The sequence below is a fragment of the Hemicordylus capensis genome, chromosome 1 (assembly GCF_027244095.1).
Source record: "Hemicordylus capensis ecotype Gifberg chromosome 1, rHemCap1.1.pri, whole genome shotgun sequence".
Classification (NCBI taxonomy): Eukaryota; Metazoa; Chordata; class Lepidosauria; order Squamata; family Cordylidae; genus Hemicordylus; species Hemicordylus capensis.
In genome coordinates this window covers 5,579,201-5,602,212 of record NC_069657.1, presented here as the reverse complement: position 1 = coordinate 5,602,212, position 23,012 = coordinate 5,579,201, and the positions used below count along the sequence as shown (strand labels likewise).

At 50.4% G+C, this 23,012-nt stretch overlaps 1 protein-coding gene across 14 annotated transcripts in view; it reads right to left on the bottom strand.

Moving 5' to 3' along the window:
• Window positions 1–23,012, bottom strand: part of NIN (ninein) — a 159,714-nt gene that overhangs the window by 91,922 nt on the left and 44,780 nt on the right. For all 14 annotated transcript variants that reach the window (XR_008305432.1, XR_008305434.1, XM_053242503.1 and 11 more), the window contains exons 3-4: window positions 20,315–20,396; window positions 10,480–10,649 (exon numbers count right to left, since the gene is read on the bottom strand). Coding sequence is in view for 12 of the 14 variants with exons in the window: in XM_053242503.1 (XP_053098478.1) it covers window positions 10,480–10,649; window positions 20,315–20,396 (252 nt within the window). In the remaining 2 variants the exon portion in view is untranslated. The remainder of the gene's footprint in view (window positions 1–10,479; window positions 10,650–20,314; window positions 20,397–23,012) is intronic.

Sequence of the window (23,012 nt, the reverse complement as noted above, 5' to 3'; positions counted from 1 at the left end):
ACAGATTTGGCTTACGGCAAGCCTCCAAAGTTAGAGGCAGTGGGCTTCTGACTGATGGCTGCTGAGCCTCGAAGTCTTTTAGGCTAGCAGGGGTTTGGCTCGTCCAGGGTTCCAGCTGTTGTGGGATTACAGCTCTTGTCATCCTTCCCCTGTCACAGTGGCCTACAGTCAATGGGGCTGTAGCTCCATAATAGATGGGCCCAGGTTCAATCCCTGGCAGCATCTCCAGGGACAGCTGGGAGTGAGTCTGGCCTGAAACTTTGGGGAGCTGCTGCCAGTCAGTGTAGACAGTACCGAGCTAGATGGGCCAAGGGTCTGACTCGGTAGTAGGCCGCTCCCTCTGTTCTACCACCAGGCATCCCTTTGGGTGGGACACCCAAGGAGGCACAGACTCCAGGAAGACCCACTGAGGCTAATTGGCTGCTGGGCGCCTGCAAAACCATGAATGGACCTGCCTATTGGTGAAAAACACAGACCAGATGATTACAAAGGAGGTTTCAGACGACAATTTATTCATGAGCATTGATTGTTAGGGGTTGTTACTGGACATCTACATGATGTCATCGGCCTCCTGTGTGCACAACTTTGTCACTTGGCTTCTGGTCATTGCCCTTTGCAGTCCCGCCCCCCCCAAAAAAACCTAAAAACAGTTTTACTGCAATTATGATCTTCTGCCCTCCCTTAAAAATCATCAAACCACATGGCTCGCTTGGGGCATGGAAACTCCCATCCAAGATCCTGTTTCTCTACCCAGTTACTCGGAGAAGTAGCTCCCCCATTGTGCTCCCCCCTCAAACATTTGATTTTTTTTAAAAAGCAATATTTACACACATGTTTACCACATTTACTTGAATAGAAGACGACTTTGCATTTAAGACAACCCCAGATTATACCCCTTTTTACCTGAAAGGAACAGGACTGGATTTAAGACCACCCTCCAATTTCTAACATCAAAAAACTTGGGGAAAATCTAGTCTCGGAGTCAGGTAAATACAGTATGTATGTATGTTCACTTGGAAGGTGTGATGGCTGAGGGGAGGAGGGGAGGGAGGGAGACAGGCAGGCGGTCTCTGGGAGAACAAGGAAGCCAGGAGCAGGCTCAGTCGGTGTCTCACAGGGCTTGGAATGAATAAGCAGAGGAGGCCACCTTTCTCAGGAAGGCTCCGAGGTCAAGGAAGTCAGTCCCACTAGAGCCAATGGGGCTTACTCCCAGGAAAGTGTGCCTAGAATTTCAGCTGTCATTCAAAGAGAAAGGTTTCCAGTGGGAGGAAATTATTTCAGGAAGTGACCACCTAAAGCAGCAACTATGGCCAGAGGAGCAGAAAAGCACTTAAAAGCACAAAGAGTGGTTGGTTTTATTTGTTTCTTATTTGAAAATAGAAGCATCTCTAACACTTTGGCAGAAGTGGGGAGGTATTGTGGAAGTCTGACAAATGCAAATTGTGCAATAACATAATTTAATATTTACAATAAAAGGCTCGGTGGGGATTTGGGAACAGGGGCTGACATCCTGTCAAAATGTACTGGAGGAGGTCCTATTGAAAATCAGTCATCTTTTACACTACGCCTTGAGTAGTCCTATTCAGCAAGTTAGTCTGGATATCAGCCAGGGTTGGGAAACAGCGGAAGGTACAGCCAACCAACTGGCAATGCTCTGTTCCCTTTGGCAGATGGAAAACACAACCCAGGTACAAAATGGAAATCTGTGGGAACAGCTGTGTCGGGACACACCCATTTCTATTCCATTTGCATTTCAGTGTGGAAACCCATAGAGGTATGTCCAAAAAAGCCCACCTGGAAGCACCTACAGACAGAGCGAGCCTCAAAGTACTCTCTCCTTCAAAGAAAACTATTTACTTACTTATTACATTTATATACCGCCCCATCCAAATGGCTCTGGGCAGTGCACAACAACAAAAATAAAACCCACAAATCAATCCTTTAAAAATAATCCTTACAAAACAATTTAAAAACAGCATAAAACCATAAACAATTAAAACATTTAAAACAGTTTAAAAACCCTGGAAGGCCAGGCCAAACAGATAGGTTTTAAGGGCTCTCCTGAAGGCCAATAATGAACTCAAACTACAGATTTCTGCCGGGAGTGCCTTCCACAGGCCAGGAGCAGCTACAGAGGAGGCCCACTTCTGAGTGGCCACCAGATGTACCAGTGGTAACTGGAGATGGAGCTCCTCAGAGGACCTTAACGTGCGGTGGGGATCATGTAAAAGAAGGCACTCTCTAAGTTAATCCGGACCTAAGCTGTTCAGGGCTTTAAAGGTAATAACCAGCACTCTGCATTTTGCCCGGAAACATATTGGCAGCCAGTGCAACTGTTTTAAGACAGGCATAATATGGTCTCTACGCGTTACCCCAGAGACCAATCTGGCTGCCACATTCTGAACTAACTGAAGTTTCTGGACTATGTACAAAGGCAGCCCCACATAGAGAGCATTGCAATAGTCAACCCTGGAGGTTACCAGCTGATGCACCACTGTTTTGAGATTGTTCTCTTCAAGGAGTGGATGCAGCTGTTGAATCAGTCGAAACTGATGGAAAGCACTCCTGGTGATAGCCTTCACCTGAGATACCAGGATGATACTTGGGTCCAGGAGTACCCTCAAGCTGTGTACCTGTTCCTTCTGGGGGAGTGTAACGCCACCCAGCACAGGAAGATCTAATTCATCCCTCAAATTCTGAGCCCCTACAATGAGCACCTCCATCTTTCAATTTGCTACCCTCATCCAGCCCATTACAGCCTGTAGGCAGGCATTTCGGGAATGAATGCCATTTCCTGATGATGAAGATGACAAGGAGAAGTAGATTTGAGTGTCATCAGCCTACTGATAACACCCAGCACCAAACCTCCTGATGACCTCACCCAGCGGTTTCATGTAGATATTAAAAAGCATTGGTGACAGAATGGAGCCCTGAGGGACTCCATATAACAGCTCTAGTTTCAAAGAGCAACCATCATCAAGCTCCACCATCTGGAATCTACCTGAGAGATAAGAGCGGAACCACTGCAAAGCAGTGCCCCCATCCCCAACTCCCCCAGGCAATCCAGAAGTATATCGTAGTCGATGGTATTGAACGCTGCCGAGAGATCCAAAAGAACCAGCAGAGTCACACTCCCTCAGTCAATTCCCTAGCGAAGGTCATCCTTCAGGCCGACCGAGGCAGACTCAACTGCATAGCCAGCTCTAAAGCCAGTATGAAATGGGTCTACATAATCAGTTTCCTCTAAAACTGCCTGGAGGAAAAGCAGCCTGGAACTTTCCATGGTCCAGGAAAGGGGAAGCGAAGGAACAGCTGGTTGCAAGACGCTTCCCCTAGAAGGTGATAAATGAAAGTTGGGGAGAAGTCATGGAGAACCCCCTAAACTGATGTGCTGATGAGATCTCATTAGGCATTTAATAAATACTCCCAGAGCAAAAGGAGCCACCAGGGAGAATTTGCTTGGCACCAGACCACTGGAGGTGAAGGGAAACGTGGCCACCAACCAATTCAGTTAATTGATGGGCCTTGTTAATTGACTAACCCTTTACACCCATTTTCACAACCAATAGAGAGGAATAAAATTCACAGCACAGTTGTTCCGGCTTGAGCATCCCCCTGGGAAGTGTCTCACCATTAATTCCAAGGTCAACGCAGTACACAGGGCCTGCAGGGGAGATGGATTAGTCTCTCCATGCTGGTAAGCAAATCCATTATCGAGGGCGCAGCTGTAAGAACCGACTCGCTTACCCAGTTTTATGAGGGCTTGTTCTGAGACCCCGCTGGTTTTTAAAAGGCCGCTTATACAAGATCGGTGTGGAATGGGAAGAAAGATGCCAAATGACAGGGTCGCAGATGGAGCATTAGTGTGGGCACGAACCACACGGCCACCTCACCATAACTTATTTCCGCGGGTAATTTCAACATCGAATATGCCAGCAGGGAGCTTCCACAGGGAGAGGGGCCATGACTCAGTGACAGAACAGATCCTTTGCACACAGATGGTTCCAGGTTCATTCCCTGCCACCCCAAATTTAAGGGGTCTCAGGCAGAAGGGCTGGAAATGAGTCTCTGTTTGGAGAGACACTACAAAGGCCATTGTGGCCGAGGTCAATGGAAGTTGGAGCCCAGTAACATCTGGGGACGCAAGGCTGGGAATTTAGAGAGGGATTTAAACTCAAGGGAGGCATTTAAAGCAGGGGTTCTCAACGTTGGGTCCCCAGATGTCATTGGACTTCAACTCCCATAATCCCCAACCAAAGGCTACTGGGGCAGGGGATTATGGGAGTCGAAGTCCAATAACATCTGGGGACCCAACGTTGAGAATCCCTGATTTAGAGAACACAAATAGTACTGCATTTACCTGAATCCAAGACTAGGTTTTTTCCCAAGTTCGTTGATGTCCCCTGCTAAATGAGCAAAGAGGCAACTTTTAGAAGTGGTGATTCTCTTTATTTAGCAGGGGGAGAGCAACTGGCCCTATCCGTCCCCAGCACAGCATCCCTCCAGTAGCTGTTGCTGGTGTCTGTCTTATATTTATTTTTTTAGCGTGTGAGCCCTTTGGCGACAGGGAACAATTTGTTAAATGTATTTATATCTATGTAAACCGCTTTGGGAACTTTTTGTTGAAAAGCGTTATATAAATATTCATCATACCGTATCATATCATGTTATACATCAGGGGGTTGTCTTAAATTCAGAGTCCCCTTCCTTTCAGGTAAATACAGTATAACCTGTATTTTCAAAGGGGGGTGTCTTAAATCCAGAGTCCTCTTCTATTTGGGTAGATATGGTGTGTCTCTAAGGAGATGCTTGTACCAAAGCCCAGGGGAAGTTAAATAAGCCTTTGGGCAGGGGAAGGCAACCTTGGGCCTCCATCTGTTTTTGCACTACAACTCCCATCATCCCCAGCCACAGCATATTGGCTAGAGAGCCAAGGTTGCCTTCAAACAATGGATTTCAAACAACTCTTCAATACAGGACAGCTTTGCCTGTAGAACTGCACGGATCTCTTGCTGCACCTTGAGTTGAGGCTCACAAGTTTGATGTGTGGTTAAAGAAAATATGAAACGGAAGCTAGGAGGAGTCACAAAGCCAAAGATAAGCTCAAGGCTAGGGGTCCACCCCCCCACCCCCACTGATGGCAGAAACATCCAGGGATGATGAGCTGCATGTGTGAACAGCCCAACACTGATATGCTTTCATGTCGCTCCAGATCACCTTGAACGCAACACTTTTCAGCCGACTCCGCTCACACATTCAGCTGGCGGCCATCAAGGGATAAGCACGGCTGCATGTACCGGCCCTAAACCCCCGTTTATAATGCTCTGCCTCAGCCGATAATCTCCCACCACCGGAGCTCTTTTCTTCAGCTACAGATCTCCTGCGTGAGCCCTTATCTGGCTCTCACAAGTGAAGGGAGACATCTCTGGGAACATCTTCCTCCTCACAGAGACACACTCATCAGGCACGGCTGCTGCTAAATCACATCCACAACTCAATTACCAGCTTCCGCTCACCCAGAAGCAGGAATTCTCAGCCTGAGCCAGCAAGCAGGGCCTGACGTGCCAGCCAATTAGGAACACAGCTCGTGTCTCCCAAACAGAATTGGGCCATTGTTTCTGTCCTGGCATCGCAGTCAATAAACATGTGACTGGCTGAAGAGCAGAGCCAGAAAAGGGTGCCCCCCACAACCCCCAGGCAAGCCAGGGATGGCCAGGTTCTTTGTCGCAGCCCTGAGCTCTTATCGGCAGCCCTAGGGCTCGCGGCTAATTTGCATTTTCTTTGCATGTCATTACAGTGGACTCCAACTCTGTCCTGCCTGGCTAAATCCTTATGTCAGGAGTGCTGCTGCGGCTGCTACTACAAATATTTATATATCGCTCTTCAACAAAATTCTCAAAGCGGTTGACATAGAAAAATAAATAATACATAAATAAGATGTCCCCCTGTCCCCAAAGGGCTCACAATCTAAAAAGAAACACAAGGTTGACACCAGCAACAGTCACTGCAGATACTGTGCTGGGGGTGGATAGGGCTAGTTGCTCTCCCCCTGCTAAATAAAAGAGAATCACCATGTTAAAAGGTGTCTCTTTGCTCCGTTAGCAGGCGTTCTTTGCTCAGTTAGGGGTTTTTTGTTCAGTTAGCAGTGGGACTCCACACTAAGTTCCCAGACCCTGTTGGACTTCAACTCCCATCATCTGCAGGCAGGCTGGGAGTTGTACTCCAACAACATCTGGGGACTCGAGGTCGAGAACTCTTTTCTTAGGTTCTTAACAGTCAAGTGCCCATTCAGAATGTGGATGGAAATGTGGGCATAAAATGAAGAACAGCCCTGCTGGATCAGGCCCATTCAATCCAGCATCCTGTTTCACACAGTGGCCCATCAGGTGCTTCTGGGAAGCCCACAGGCAAGAGATGAAAGCATGCCCTCTCTCCTGCTGTTGCTCCCCTGCAACTGGTATTGAGAGGCATCCTGCCTCTTAGGCTGGAGATGGCCCACAGCCACCAGACTAGTAGCCATTGATAGCCCTGCCCTCCATGAATTTGTCTTAAGCCCCTTTTAAAGCCATCCAAGCTGGTGGCCATCACCACATCCCATGGCAGGGAATTCCATTGATTAATTATGTGCTGTGTGAAAAAGTACTTTCTTTCGTTGGTCCTAAATTTCCCGGCATTCAGTTTAATAAGATGGCCCCTAGTTCTAGCATTGTGAAAGAAGGAGAGACAAATTTCTTTCTCTCCACTCTCTCTACTCCATGCATGATTTTATACACTTTGATCATATCTCCCCTTAGTTGCCTCTTTTCCCAGGTAAAGAGCCCCAGGTGTTGTAGGCTTGCCTCATAAGGAAGGTGCTCCAGGCCCCTGATCATCTTGGCTGCCCTCTTCTGCACCTTTTCCAGTTCTACAATATCCTCCTTAAGATATGGCGACCAGAATTGTACACAGCAGTACCTGTACTCCAAATGTGGCCGCACCACAGATTTGTATAAGGGCATTACAACATTACTAGCTTAACCCGCATAGAGCATCTGTGCGCTAGTACTGGATTGCTCCCTCACCCCCTGCCACAGCCCCGCCTCCCCTCAGAGATCTCCCCACCCTCCCCTGAGCCGCATTCCTGCTCCTCCTCCATCCCGTTGCTTCCATCCTCCTCACACCTCTTGGTTGCAGCTGCAGTGTTGTGGCACCTATTGGCCAAGCTGCAGCCTCCTATCCCCAGAGACCTCCTCACCTGAGCCCCGCTCCTGCTCCTCCCTACAGGAGCAGCAGTAGTGGTTGACCGGACCCTTCCTCGCTGCCGCCGCCACCATGGCCACTCGTTCCCCTCAGGCTGCTGCTGCTGGGCTCAGGCCCGTCCCTCACCCTCCCTTCTGTCTCTCTTCCCCTCCCTTTTCTCTCTTTCTCTCTCTCCTCCACTCGCTCTTCCCCACTCTTTCTTTCCCTTCCCTTCATGTTCATTCTCTCTCTCTCCTTCCCTCCCTCCCTGAGCTAACAGATCTTGTTCATCTTGTTTCCCCATCTAATTCAAACAACAGCAGCCTCCTGCTCCTCAAGGGGCTCTTTCCTCCCTCACGACCCCTCTCTTCGCAGACCCCTGCCCACTCTCCTTTTATAGAGAGAGATTCCTCTCCTCTACAATCAAGAACATCTTCCGACCAGTAACAGTTGCATTCCAACTGACCTTAACCTTCACAGGCTCCTCCTCCCTATCTGCATATGGAATCCCCACTGCCCAATCACCATGGTGTTTCTGCTCTCACTGGCTCCTTCTCCCTATCTGCATATGGAATCCCCACTGCCCAATCAGGTGCTTCTGCTTGCGAAATCTCATGAGAGCTGCCACACACGGGATTAGCCACAGGTATGCCTTAGAGAATTAAATATATAGAAGAAGATAGCAATATTAATTTCAATTCCTTTCCTAATGATCCCTAGCATGGAATTTGCCTTTTTTCACAGCTGCCACACACGGAGTTGACACTTTTAACAAGTTGACTGAGCAGCATCCGCAGCTGGCTTTGTGGCCCGTACCCCATTCTCTCCCTTGGCCCCTGCTTTCTGCCTTACTCTTCAGCCCTGACCTCTCCCTCAGCTATATGCCAGCATCCTGCCTTTCATCCATGGTGGAAGTCAAGGTGGCAGGTAAGGGATGATTCCCAGACTCCCATCCAGGCACTGACCAGACCCAGGCCTGCTTAGCTTCAGGCATGTGGCTCCATCAGGGGCCTTCCACTCATGGCCTGGGAGAAAGGGGTGGCTCCCCAGAGTGGGGCAGGCTTTGCTCTCCACGACTTCCAGGGGGAGATCTGAGCAGGTGATTTGCAATCTGGGACGGAGCCACAAGAGGGAAGATCTCCCCTTCCCTGCATGCACACATACAGAGCTCTGATGAATCAGAGCAAAAGGACTCCTCATGCCAGCATTTTCTTTCTTTCTCACCAGATTCCTCTGGGAAGTCCACAGACAGGCCAAGGAGGAAAGATGCACCAGACAGTGAGGCTGCGAGGAACGGGGTTTTTGGTCCCACCTTGGGGAAAATCCCTTTATCTTCTCCCCTTGGCAAAGAAGGGGTCCTCACAGCTGGGTCCCCCTCCCATCATCCCTCCAGCTATTGCAGCCGAAAGGACGATGGCAGCTGTAGCCCAACAACATCTGGGGAGCCAGCTTTGAGGACTCCTGCTTTAGTGGAGCCCAGCACCGTAGATTCTGCTGGGGGAGACTGGAAGACAGAAAGGAGGCACTTGGACCTGGAACACCCAGTGGTGGAGGGAACGTGGCTGAGCCATCACAATTCGGGGGGGGGCACTATGGCAAGGCAGCAACAGCCCAGAGAACAATTCGTTTTATATATTGTTTCTTTAGTGTGCAGGAAGAGGGGACTGCAAGTTTTGCACCCAGGCTTGGGAAGAGCCGGCTGCAAAGGGCCAGGGAAATTGAACGGAAAGGGGGGCTCACACACTCTGGGGAAAGGCTCTTCCAGGCAGGCGTCTCTCCCAGCCTCTCTACCTGGAGATGCTGCCAGGGACTGAACCGGAGACCTTCTGCATGCAGAGCAGATGTTCTGCCACTGAGCAGCAGCCCCGTCCCCAGGCATAGGAAGCGGCCTCCTACGGAGTCAGACCCTTGATCCTCTAGCTCAGCATTGTCTACACTGACTGGCAGTGGCTCTCCCAGGTTTCAGGCAGGCGTCTCTCCCAGCCCGACCTGGAGATGCTGCCAAGCATTGAACCTGGGACCTCCGGCATGCAAAGCAGACGCTCTGCCACCGAGCTGCTGCCCCCTCCCTGCCCCACACAGAATCTGGAAGCACAGCGCTACCCTCCTCTCTCTTTGGCTGCATCCTCCTAGAATCCTCTGGAAAGGAAGCAGGCCAGTCTGCAGTTCCTCGGAGGGCCCAGCTAAACAGTGATGGGTGAGCTCTTTGTTTAGTGCCCCCCATTTTTCTTCCCGGGGGGGGGACTTTTCTTCAGGGTTTCGATCAGGGTTGCAGCACCAGGAGAAAGTTCTAATCCTTTTTCTCGTGCTGCCACCCCAGTCCAAATCACCCCACATGCTGCCATTAGCTGCCGAGGGGAAAGCATGAGTCCATTCTGCAAAGGAGGGATTGAGGTTGAGGAATTGGAAGGGGAGAGGGCGGTCAACAACTCTACACACACACACACACACACACACACACACACACACACACACACACACCCCTACCATGGGGCTGGCTTTAGTTTGTTTCTTTTTTGAAAGGCAGACATCGGCAGCCCCGAACCCAGAGCTCCCACCTCACCCCACGGCTGTGCCTCAAGTCTCCGCCTTCCGTTTCCTTGCCTCACTCAACGCCGACCTCCTCTGAACCTGCACTTCAAGGGCAGGGCTGCCGCTCAGTAGCAGAACACCTGCTTGGCATGCAGAGGGCCCCAGATTCCATCCCTGGCAGCATCTCCAGGTGAGGCTGAGAAAGACCCTCCTCTGGAGGCCTGAAGAATTGCTGCCGGTCAGTGTAGACAACACTGAGTGAGAGGGACCAATGGCTTGACTCAGGACAAGGCAGATCCATCGGTTCCAAATTCTGAGTCCTGCTTCATCTTTTTGCCTCTTCTCTACCTGCAGATAATGCTTGGGCCCTGATCCAGCCCCGCTGCCACCAGATACTCAGAGAGAGAGAGAGAGAGAGAGAGAGAGAGAGAGAGAGAGAGAGAGCGCGCACGTGCACACTGTTTCCAGATATTTTCTGTTCTGAAAGGGGTTTACGTGATTTTCCCTGGGGCCCATTCAGCCAGAAATAAGAGACAGGCCTGAAGGGAGTTTAAATACAGTTCGGTCAGTAGAGCGATAAATTTGACACAATGATCAGAGAGCACAAATGCATTAACTACCTGGCGAATACATGCCAGAAACACAAACCCAGCCCAAACAAGCGAGGCTTTCCACCTCAGCTCCTTCCCTGCCGCTTTTTATTTACCAAGGATGCTATTAAATCTTTACCTCGTCGCGGTCGTTGCTGGAGACGCGCGAAGGCCGGGCTTTCTCATCCAGAGGTTCAATCACCGTCAGCTCCGCAAACTCCTCCGCAGATTTCTGGAATTCTGGCAGGGATCGCCTCCCATAGCGCTTCCCGCCCTTGATGAATTTGGGCTGAGCTTCCGAAGAAGAATCTGCAAACAACACACAGGATTCAAGGGGTTATGCCTGAAAAATCCCGGAAGGGGCGCCAGGGATTCCCAGATGTGGACTACAAGTCCCAGCATCCCCAGCTGCAATGGCCTTTGGTTGGGGATCATGGGAGTCGTAGTCAACCACACCTGGGAATCCCTGTTACAGGCTAGTGCTGGGTTATGCTGGGTCCTAGGGCAGGCCTCTGCACTCTTCTAGCTTCTGGGGGTGGGGTGAGGGCTGCATCATTCCTAGCTTGCTGGGCAGCAGGGGCAAGTGGGCAGGTGGGTCTGCCTCTCACTCCCCTTACCAGCCTGGCAACAAAGCAGAGCGCCAGCCCATTGAAGCCACTGTTGCTACAGGAAAGGGGTCGGCTGGGTGGAACCACCCGTGAGTGCCTTTTCCCTGCAGTGGACTTCATTAGTGGACTTCATTTTCCTGATGTGCTAGTTTTCTCCTTGAAGGGGCTATTCTACAAGACAGACCATTCAAAAATCCACCCTGCAGGTGCAGATCAAGCCTAACAGAATAAAACTCTGCAACATTTAATCTGTAAGAAGTCAGAATAGTGGAGCTCTTCAATGGCAGCACAAGCCCCGCCCCCCAGGGAATCTTGGTGCCACCACTGAGAAGCCCCTGCCTGCCACATCCCAGAGAGAGGAGGAACACAGAACTGGGCCTCCTTAAATGCCTTAAACACGAGAGTAAATTCCTACAGGAGAAGGCAGTCCATGAGAACCTGGGCACAGGGCTTTAAGACTCAAAAATATCTCATTCTGAACCACTGGTATATGGTGCCGCTTTCCTTTCCCTGAACACCACTCAGAGTCCCTGCAGAGCAAGCAGGCAGGCATTTTTCAGTGCATACATAAAATTAAACAAACAATAGCTGGGACTCTATGGCACGGGCAAATGCCTCATACCCCACTGAAGTCACTTCATGGCTGAGCATCAGTCTCAACCCAGGCCTCAACAGCCAATTCCCCAGCTGCTAAAGGACATTACTCTGCTTGCTAACACATATTATTATTATTTATTTATTTTATTTTATTTTATTTATTTATTAAATTTGTACACCACCCCAAACATTCATCTCTGGGCGGTTTACAATAACATAAAGCCAGTTTAAAACATATACAAAAACTTAAAAACAATTTAACAATTTTAAAATAACCAGAAATTAAAACCCCAAAATATTAGGAAGCTGAGAAAGCTTGGGCGAAAAGATGGGTTTTCAGGTGTTTTGTAAAAATTGCCAGAGATGGGGAGGATCGTATCTCAGCAGGGAGCGCATTCCACAATCTTGGGGCAGCGACCAAGAAGGCCCGTCTCTGTGTAGCCACCAGACAAGTTGGTGGTAACTGGAGACGGACCTCCTCAGATGTCCTCAATGGGCGGTGTGGGTCATAGTGAAGAAGACGCTCTCTTAAATACCCAGGGCCTAAGCCGTTTAGGGCTTTGTAAGTTATAACTAGCACTTTGTATTTTGTCCAGAAACCTCTTGGCAGCCAGTGTAACTCCATCAGTAAAGGAGTAACATGGTCTCTCCGAGATGACCCAGAGACTAACCTGGCTGCCGCGTTCTGAACCAACTGAAGTTTCCGGACTACGTACAATAACATAAAATGGCTAATATTAGCCATTTTCTGACCTACAAACGTGTATTTATGTGGCTGAATATTCTTGTTGCCCAAAGATTTATTTATTATGCCTGGGGATGAAGGAAGTTATAGTTCAGCAACATCTGGGAGGACCACAGGTTGGGGACCCCTGATTTATTCCAAACCCCAAACCTGGCCTTTGGGCTAAATCCCTCAAAGCAGCACACAATCACAGTAAAAGCACTGAGGCCATTTAGAGAATACACACAGCACAACGAATATTTATATACCGCTTTTCAACAAATGTCTCCAAAGTGGTTTACATAGAGCAATAATAAATATATAAATAAGATGGATCCCTGTCCCCAAAGGGCTCACAATCTAAAAAGAAACATAAGATAGACACCAGCAACAGCCACTGGAGGGGTGCTGTGCTGGGGCTGGATAGGGCCAATTGCTCTCCCCCTACTAAATGTAAGAGAATCACCACTTTTAAAATGTTCCTCTTTTGTTTAGCTAGCAGGGGAAGAGCACTGCAGGGTAGGGATGTGCACGGAACCAGGATGTACGTGCACCGGGCACTTCTGGTCCGATGCGCACTGGGGTGGCAAGGAAATACGCTGCTGCCCCGCAGGACCATTTTTAAACACAGTGCCAGCGGGGGAAACAAGGCAGTGGGGGAGGGGAAGAGCACCCTTCCCTGCTCGAACCGACTGAACCGCTGGTCCTTCGAACCAGTTCGGAAGTTTGTAATAGGGCATCCGAACCAGTTCATGCACATCCCTAGTGCAGGGCCAGTAACAACATGGTTGACACTTACAAAAAGAAGAAAAACCCATCATTTAAGGGTTAGGGTTCTCAAACTTGGGTCCCCAGATAGCTACTGGGAAGAGATGTGTTTTGTACTCTGCAGGCTACAGACTATCTCCTGAAGAAGAGGTTCTTCTTTGAAACGCCCAGGAACTTGCTTTTCATCAACAAACAGCTTTGTACCATTTTTTCGCCATTCTCAGCCCTGCTGTTGTGGTGCCCGCCTCTACAACCACTTGGGACTATAACTCCCATCATCCCCTGCTGTGACAGCTGCAAACATCTGGGGACCCAAGTCTGAGAAGCCCTAGCCTGGGCAGCTTGCCCTTATATCTTGCCCTGATTACAGCAATGATTAAATAGCACCTTTTCCATCTGATTTTAAGGCAATTTTGATGGCGGGGAGGAAATCACAAAAGTACAAGAATACGGTAGCAAAGGGCCAGAAAACCCATACTCTGGGCAGGCATTAAGACTGCACAGAGAAGCGGACCGAAAACCAAGGCCTAACCTGACGGTGTCATCTTGGATACCCCCTTCTAGACAAATGCTGTCTCGGAGCTTGTTAGTGGAAATGTATTCTGCAGCTTAGCTATGCAATGAATTATAAAATACATAGGGCCAGGAACCCTTTGATATCCCCGCTGCCTTCTTTCCCCCGGACTCCCATCCCATCCATGCATATTGCAAACCCCGGGGGAGGCAAGCAGGCCCGTGTGTTTGAACAAGGCAGTTTTAACAAGATTTCCTGCAGCTGGGAGCCCGGACATGAAAGCCAGATGATGAAGTGCACAGATAGGGAGAATCAGAAACGAGACCGGCTGATTAAACAAGACCCAGAAGAACAAAAGCAAACCTTATCACCACCATTAAAGCTGGGCTGTTGGCAATGACTAGCCCACAGCCTCTCTCTGGCATGTGAGCAGATCTGGTGGATTTCCACCCCCACCCACCCCCCAAAGCACGTTCGTTCTCTCTCTCCTCTCCTCGAAGAGAAACGAGGGTCTGTTCCAACGTGCAATTGGATTTCTCCAGAGCAGGGAGAAGCAACCCCACAGGGGTGTGCGCGCTGTGTGGGGAGTGATTTCAGATAGCGGCACTCTGACAACAGACCCACTTGCTAGATTTATTCCAGGTTTTCTCTAGCTAAAGCTACCAAAAACATGTACACTAACTATTGCTAGAATCCCCTTATTCCAGTAATTCAGATCCTGCCTGCCCGCCCCATATACACACATGTACTTCCCCCTCCCCGGGACCCACTCCGACCTTCTTACCCCTCTGCATGCACGGGCAGTGATGTAGCTGCCGTTCCAGAAGTGCAGGAGGCGCTCTCCAGGACAGCCCCCAGGGCCATGCCCCCCCCCCCAGCCAGAGAAGCCAAGAAGCACTGATGCTTGTCCCTGCATGTGCCCCCTCCACAACACCCCTGCGCAGAGGTGCACACATGCGCACTCATAGCATTAAAGGGGCTGCTTGTTGAGGATTTGACCCCAAGGCTCTGCCCACTTCTCACGGAGGTGAGAGGGTCTGAACCCAGGCTCAATTTGAAAAGAAACTCACGCGCATCTATGTGCACAAAAAACCGTGCATGTCAGTAGCAGACACCGGTCTCTTTATTTCAGTTAAACCAGCTAACGTGTATATAAATAAGCACCTTCTTAGCAGCAGCAACTGGCAACCACAAAACCTTCCTGGCCTGGCATTCTCTCTTCCTCCCTCTGAGGAAGTTCCGGCAGGAGGAGGTGGGCAAGCCAGGGACCCCCAGACCCAGGCGCCCTTGGCTGTGCACAGATTTCCAGCAGGAGCAGCCACAGAGGTCATGGCAAGAGCAGTCTTGCCCTCACAGGCCTTGGCCGACGGCGGCAGCTGCGTCTAGCAGAGGTTGCTGTTGGAGCTGCTGGCTCCATCCTGGTGCTTGGAATCAGTCATCGGTGGGGGCAAAGCTGTGCCCCCCTCCCCGGGCCAGTCGGCTGCCTCCCTAGGCTCAACCTCCCCCCCCGCCCCCAACCAGCCACTGCCGGGGGCTACACTTTGTTATGTATCAGCATCAGAGGCAAGGCTTCTCCCCAAGGGCAAAAGCCTCATTTTGAGTTTCTTTACACACACAGATGGGCGAGGGGGGGGAGGGGGGGCTTCCAATATCTAAGCTGTGATTAAGCCTCGGGTTGTGAAATGCTTATACGCATCTTGTGCACTAAGACGATGTCTATCGAGGGCCTGGTCAGTTTGAAAACCCAAAACGTGCCCTGTTCAAACAATCTGTTGTACGTGTGCACAGGTGTCTGTACACATGCCCATGTTTCTGTGTGAAGGAGCGCACGTGGGCTCCTTTTAAGAGTGAACTCAGGTACAGAGAAAGGAAATGGTCTACTGTACGTGAGCTGAACATAATGTGCCAATAACTGCACATACATACAGATCTGCGCATGCACATGCTGTACACAGACTGCAGGGGGCAAGCAGGACTTGTCCCCTTAGCTGAGCAGGGTCCTCCCTGGTTGCTTATGAAAGGGAGACTAGCTGTGTGAGCACTGTAAGATCTTCCCCTCAGGGGATGGAGCCGCTCTGGGAAGAGCAAGCAGTTTCCAGGTTCCCTCCCTGGCAGCATCTCCAAGTTAGGGCTGAGAGAGATTCCTGCCTGCAACCTTGGAGAAGCCACTGCCAGTCTGTGAAGACAATACTGAGCTGGCTGGACCGATGGTCTGACTCAGTATACGGCAGCTTCCTAGGTTCCCATGACATCATGTCTGAATAAGGCCATACATAAACAAGGAGATGCACCATCAAGGGACCTAAGAAGCAACGTTTAAAGGTGGATTTAAACAGGACACGGAGTTATCCCTAAGACCCTCACAGGGTGTCCTGGCTACTGAGAAGACACAATCATTTGCAGTGGCTAAAAAGGATAAGGGGTGGGTCAAGACGCAGAGCTGGCTCCATCGATTTTGCCGCAAACGTTCATTGTGTGAGCCCCACCCACTGCATTTTCTTGCATGCAGGAGGGGCAATTGTGTTTCCTCCTGGGCATTTTTCCTGACTTTTGTGACTATAATAAATTGTGGCTGGGGATGTTGGGAGTTGTAGTCTGTGGGGTAGCAATGCTAATGAAACCGCCCCGAGCCTTTTGGAAGGGCGGTATAAAAGTTTTAATAAAAAATAAAAAAATAGTAATAAAATGAAGCAACACTGAAAATGTGTTTTCAGAATGAACAGATAATGTGAGGGCTGGCAAAGTGAGTAGTATGAATTATAAGTATGAGCTATCTGTTTATAATAGAACAATTATTATTACGTTTTTATAATATAAAATGATATATTATGCAGCCAAGGCTGCCTCCTTCAGCTCCTGCCTAGCCCGTATTCATTTCCAGGGGGCTTGTAAAACCCTCTCAAAAACACACCTCCAGCTACCTTGACATTTGCCTCACAGCATGGCCTGCTCTGAAAGAAGGAGCCGGAGAGGAGAGCTGGTCTTGTGGCAGCAAGCAGGACTTGTCCCCTGAGCTAAGCAGGGTCTGCCCTGGTTGCACATGAATGGGAGATGTCTTGATGTGTGAGCACTGTAAGATATTCCCCTTAGTAGGGGATGGAGCCGCTCTGGGAAGAGCATTTAGGTTCCAGGTTCCCTCCCAGGCAGCATCTCCAAGACAGGGCTGAGAGAGACTCCTGCCTGCAACCTTGGAGAAGCCGCTGCCAGTCTGGGAAGACAATACTGAGCTAGATGGACCAATGGTCTGACTCAGTATATGGCAGCTTCCTATGTTCCTATGAGCCCACAAAGCAAAGAGCCCTGACAAAAAACAGCAGGAGAGAAATTCCCCCACCAAATGGCCGGGGAGGAGAGAAGATGTCCATGCATGAGACAATGCCTCTCCTAGCAGTGTCTCACGTCTTTGCTAACAGGGCTTGGCCTTGCCTTCCCTCGTGTTTTGAGGATGTGCCACTGCAAAGATTAGCAGCTATGGGGCCCAGGCCACTTAGCCCAGGGCTGCACAACGGTTTTGGGACTACAGCTCCCATCATCTCCACCCACAGTGGCCAATAGTTGGGCATGATGGGAGTTGTAGTTCAACATCTGCAGCAAGGCTGGAGTTATGCAGCCTCGAAGCGGACCATGAGCCCCCAACGCTTTAAGCCCCCTCAATGCAGCAGGTCCCCCACCGGGCAGGGCAGGGCAGGGCAGGGCAGGGCAGGGCAGGGCAGGGCAGGGCCAATGGAAAGTAGCACGACATGCCAGAACCACCCACAATGTAGTGGAAGGGAATTCAGCAGACAAGCCCTGATTTTGAGAGCCACACTTCTATCATCTCCTTGAGTAGTTCACAAGAATGAGTAGCTTGCTGGCCTCTGACAAATAAGCCCAAGGGATGCTTCCCTCAGAGTCGTAATGTGCACGAACACAAGGCCATGCTATGGGTAGGAAAATGCTTTCCAGTCTGCCCCGGAATCAATCCTGACCTACATAGGAACAAAAGAAACTGCCATATACTGAGTCAGACCCTTGGTCTATCTAGCTCAGTATTGTCTACACAGACTGGCAGCGGCTTCTCCCAGGTTGCAGGCAGGAATCTCTCCCAGCCCTATCTTGGCGATGCTGCCAGGGAGGGAACTTGGAACCTTCTGCTCTTCCCAAAGCGGCTCCATCCCCTGAGGGGAATCTCTTCCAGCGCTCACACTTCTAGTCTCCCTTTCATATGCAACCAGGGCAGACCCTACTTAGCTAAGGGGACAAATCATGCTTGCTACCACAAGACCAGCTCTCCTCTCCTACTAAAGCACTTAGCTGCCTATTCATTGGATGTCCAGAAATAAGCCAATACATCATGCTTATCAAGAACATTAAGATTATCAAGAAATAATCCAATACATCAAGATTATTTCTGGACCAGGAGAGCCAGATAGCTAGCACCCCAACATCCAGACAGAACCAAGATTAAAACGGCCATCTCCAGATATCTGTTTATTGTTCCATTTATATACTGTCTTTCATAAAACTCATCCCATGGCAGTTTCTGAAGGGCTGTCACTTAGGATAGGTGCTCACATGAAGTCTCCCATTCAAGTGCAAACCAGGGTAGACCCTGCTTAGCAAAGGGGACAAGTCACGCTTGCTACCACAAGACCAGCTCTTCTCCCTTACTGCAGAACTTCAACAAAAGCCCTGAGATCCTGCACATTATAGAGAGAAAACACAAGAGAAACAGGAGTCCCGAAATCTCTGCATTCCGTGCCCCTGTGCTTCCAATCTGCAAAGCCTCCTTTATTTACCCTGCAGTGGAATATTTGCTTTGCATGACTAACCCAGTCAAATGTAAAGTATTTCCTTTGCAAGCACAGACATATACCTGCAGCCCTGGGGACAGGGCAGAAGCAAACTCTTGGCACACATTCCTTTCGCTGTGAGCTCCTGTCAGGATTAATCAACTTGCATAAACCTTTTTGGAAGCCAAAGCAATGCTAGGCAGACGGTGATCGGATACCTTTGCTGTTGCGCTGCATTTTCATACCTGCTGTTTCCTCAAACGCACCCCAATAGCTTGATGGCTGGAAAGTGCCCCCCCCCAGATGATATCCTGCCAAAGAGGCTGAGATCCTGAAGGACCCAGCCCCACCCCCAGCTCTGGATCCCCCTTGCCATTCCCGGGATCTTAGGAGCAACAGTGCCAGTGGGCATGTGGAGGAGCCCAGAAGCCCAGGCAATGCAGTCGGTTTTAGCCAGCCAAGGACCACATTCCATCACGAGGAGGAGGAGGAATGCACAAGCACCTGCTCTGGATCAGGACCCAGCTGAGACCCAGGAAAGGGGGCTTCCACCACAGGAACATCTGCCTCCTACTGAGTCAGACCATGGGTCCATCTAGCTCAGTCTTGTCTACAGAGACTGGCAGCGGCTTCTCCAAGGCTGCAGGCAGGAGACTCTCTCAGCCCTCTCTTGGAGATGCTGCCAGGGAGGGAACTTGGGATCTTCTGAATACAAGCATGCAGGTGCTCTTCCCAGAGCGGCCACATCTGCTAAGGGGAATATCTTAGAGTGCTCACATTGGTAGTCTCCCAATCAAATACAAACTGGGGCAGATCCTGTTTAGCAAAGGGGACAATTCATGCTTTGCTACTGCAAGACCAGCTCTCCTCCCTCACCATAAAACCTGCCGCTCTCTGCCTGCCGGTCGCAACAGGTCTGTGTGGTTCTGAGCTTCCTTGTCTAAACTTGCAACTGAGCCTCTGCTCTCCAACTCTGCTGGACAGCTCCCGCACTGATCCTGGCCGACGCCCTGCTCTGACCTGGGCATCCATGCAAAAGCTGCCAGTCTAGGGTACAGAGCAGCAGACTGCACAGATCTCCCCTGCCATCAATTCTGCAATATGCAGGAGTGGCCAGCAAAATATTTATTGGGTGTCGTCAATGGAACATAAGAACAGCCCTGCTGGATCAGGCACCAGGCTCATCTAGTCCAGCATCCTGTTTCACACAGGGGCCCACCAGATGCCTCTGGGGAGCCCACAGGCAAGAGGTATGTGCATGCCCCCTCTCCTGCTGTAGCTCCCCTGCATCCTGCCTCAGAGGCTGGAGGTGGCCTATAGCCACCAGACTAGTAGCCATTGATAGGCCTTTTCTCCACGAATTTGTCTAAGCCCCTTTTAAAGCCATCCAAGCTGGTGGCCGTCACCATATCTTATGGTATAGTAACAGAAGAACAGCCCTGCTGGATCAGGCCCAAGGCCCATCTGGTCCAGCAACCTGTTTCCCACAGGGGCCCACCAGACACCTCTGGGAAGCCCACAACCAGGAGATGAGGGCATAGCGCTTCTCCTGCTGTTGCTGCCCTGCAGTTGGAATCTGGAGGCATCCTGCCTCTGAATATGGAGGCAGCCTCTAGCCATCAGGACTAGCAGCCAATAATGAGAACAAGTCACTAAGAGTTGCCACTGGGGGAAGATTTCGCTGTGGCGAGCCAGGGCAACAACTTGCCACAGTGGTGGCTCACTCGTCACGGATCCTGGGGTGCCTTTAAAATAAACCCAAGCAAACCTGTCCAGCAGCGTTCCCTCTAACAGGGATTCCCAGATGCCATTGACTACAACTCCCATAATCCACAAGCAAAAGCCACTGCAGCTGGGGATTCTGGGAGTTGTAGTCAACAACATCTGGGAACCCCTGTTAGGAGGAACACTGCTGTGCAGCCGCACCAGGTTCCTCATGCTGGCTGTTGACAAGATCCAAACACATCAGAGAACGTCCAGTTGTGACTCACCTGGTTCCCGGAAGGACTCTTCATTTTTTAATGTCCTGGATAAGATGAGGATGAGTGCTTCTTTAAACTGGTCAAAGTTTACCTTTAAAAGAAAAAGAAAAATTAAGCTGTCAGCATGCACTGGATAAACCTATGCAAATGTATGTACACCCAAAGTAGTTGATTAGTTAAAACCTACTACTAAATCCTATGCAAATGTTATATATACCCACAGAAAAACATCCACTGAGGCCATTGTGGCTAGGGGTGTTAGGAGTTGTAGTTCAACAATATCTAAGGACCCTAGTTTGAGAACCCTTGATAATGATGGGACAAAAAACCCCAACGTCAAGTCTACGCTGATGGGATCTGAGCTGTCGGTGGCTATAGAGATAGTCTTCTCCCTCTCACATAACGTTAGAACCAGGGGCCATCCCATGAAATTTAGGACCAACAAAGGGAAGAACTTTTTCACACAATGCATAATCCACTTGTGGAATGCTCTGCCCCGAGATGTGGTGACAGCCAACTTCCTGGATGGCTTGAAGAGCGGTTTGGATGACTTCATGGAGGAGAGGTCTATCAACGGCTACTAGTTGGAGGGCTATTGGCCACCGTAAGCCTCAAAGGCAGGATGCCTCCGAGTACCAGTTGCAGGGAAGTAACAGCAGGAGCGAGGGCATGCCCCTTTCAACTCCTGCCTGTGGCTTCCAGCGGCATCTGGTGGGCCACTGTGGGAAACAGGATGGTGGACTAGATGAGCTTCCTTGGGCCTGATCCAGCAGGGCTGTTCTTATGTATTTTATTTCCAGGAGGGCAGCCGGGTTGGTTTGCTCAGGCAAAAGCAACAAACAATCTCATGGCCTCCCAAGACTAACACAGAAACTGGGGCACAAGTCCCATTTGTGGGCACGGAACCTGGGCACGGAAACTGGGGCACGGAACCGGGTGGGGGTGGTTTGACGGTGGGCTGCTGGTGTATCTTTAAGGGCAGGGGAGGGTGCACTTACCCCTCCCACCACATTTCGCCCATCGGCACTCCGTTTTGCTAAATCCCCTCAGGGCAGCAGTGTACCCCTCTGCCACTCCGTTGCCACATCTCCCGGAAGTAACCGGAAATATCAGGCGTGCCTGTGCATGCCGGGCACAGGTGCATGCACAGTGGGCGCGTGCCAGACATAACGTGTGCATGCCCATGCCCGGCACGAGCAGGCACACCTGATACTTCCAGTTGCCTCCGGGAGATGCGGCAACGGGACAGCAGGGAGGTACGCTGCCGCCCTGAGGGACTTTAGCAAAACGGAGCGCTGGCGAGGGAAATGTGGTGGGAGAGGTAAGTGCACCCTCCTCCACCCTTAAAGATGCACCCCCCCCACACACACACACATTCGAACTGGCGGAAACACACACTGTTCGAACCGGTTCGGAGACCCATAAAGGGCCTCCGAACCGGTTCCATGCACATCCCTGTTAAAAACTGATTCCACAGTAGTTCAACCCTATACCGAGAAGTTAAGTCCCACTACATTCAAAAGAACCTACTGCTCAGTAAGTGGGTACATAGGATTGCAGTCGAAATGTGCCCGTCTGGAAAGGTCCACCTTCAAGGATTCTTCAACATATTTCATTTTTTCACCGATTCTGGAAATGACTGAGAGAGCAGGTTCTGCTTGCAAGGCAAGATTCTTCCTCTCTTGCCCTGGAATGGCAGAAGCCAGGATGTCTGGCCAGGCACTCTGAAGAAAAAAATGGCTCTTTGCAAGAGCTCTGCTGGCCACAGAGGGCTTGAATTGGGCCTACACTGTTGCATGTGAACAGAGGAAGCTGCCATATACTGAGTCAGTATATGGTCAACGTGGCTGAGTATTGTCTTCACAGACTGGCCGCAGTTTCTCCAAGGTTGCAGGCAGGAATCTCTCTCAGCCCTATTTTGGAGATGCTGCTTCCAGGGAGGGAACTGGGAACCTTCTGCTGAGTCCAACAGGTTCTAAACGCCTCATTGAGAGAGGGAGATAGCTCCACTGAAGGAAGCTATCATTTGACCCAGCCTAAAGAAACCCAGAGGATGTAAAGAACTATAGGCCTGTGGCCAATAATCCCTTCCTGGGCAAGGTGCTTGATTGTGTAGTGGATGACCAGCTCCAGACACTCTTGGGGGAAATGGACGATCTAGATATTATTATTAATCATTAGATCCATTTCAAGCAAGCTTCGGGCCTGGCTTTGGAACAGAAACTGCTTTGGTCACCCAAAGCAAAGGATGACCTGTGCAGAGAGAAAGGGACACGGGGAGGGGTGCAACCCTGTTAGTTCTCTTGGATCTCTCAGGGGCTTTCGATACCATTGGCCCTGGTATGGATCGGCTGGCTGAGTCGGGTGTGGGAGGCACTGCTTGGAGGTGGTCCTGCTCCTAGCTTGAGGCCCATTTCCAAAAGGTGGTGCTGGGGCCATTGTGCTTTGGGGTTCCATGGGGTTCCATTCCACCCCCACCCCCACATGCTGTTGAACATCGACGTGAAACTGCTGGGAGAGGTCATCCGGAGATTTGGCTTGAGGTGTCATCAATATGAAGATGACACTCAGTTGTATCTCTCTCTTTCATCAGACGCAGGTGAGGCGGTGACTGCCCTGAATCAGTGCCTGGATGCAGTCATGGATGAGGGTGGACAAGCTGAGACTCAGTCCAGACAAGACAGAAGTACTGTTGGTCGATGGATCC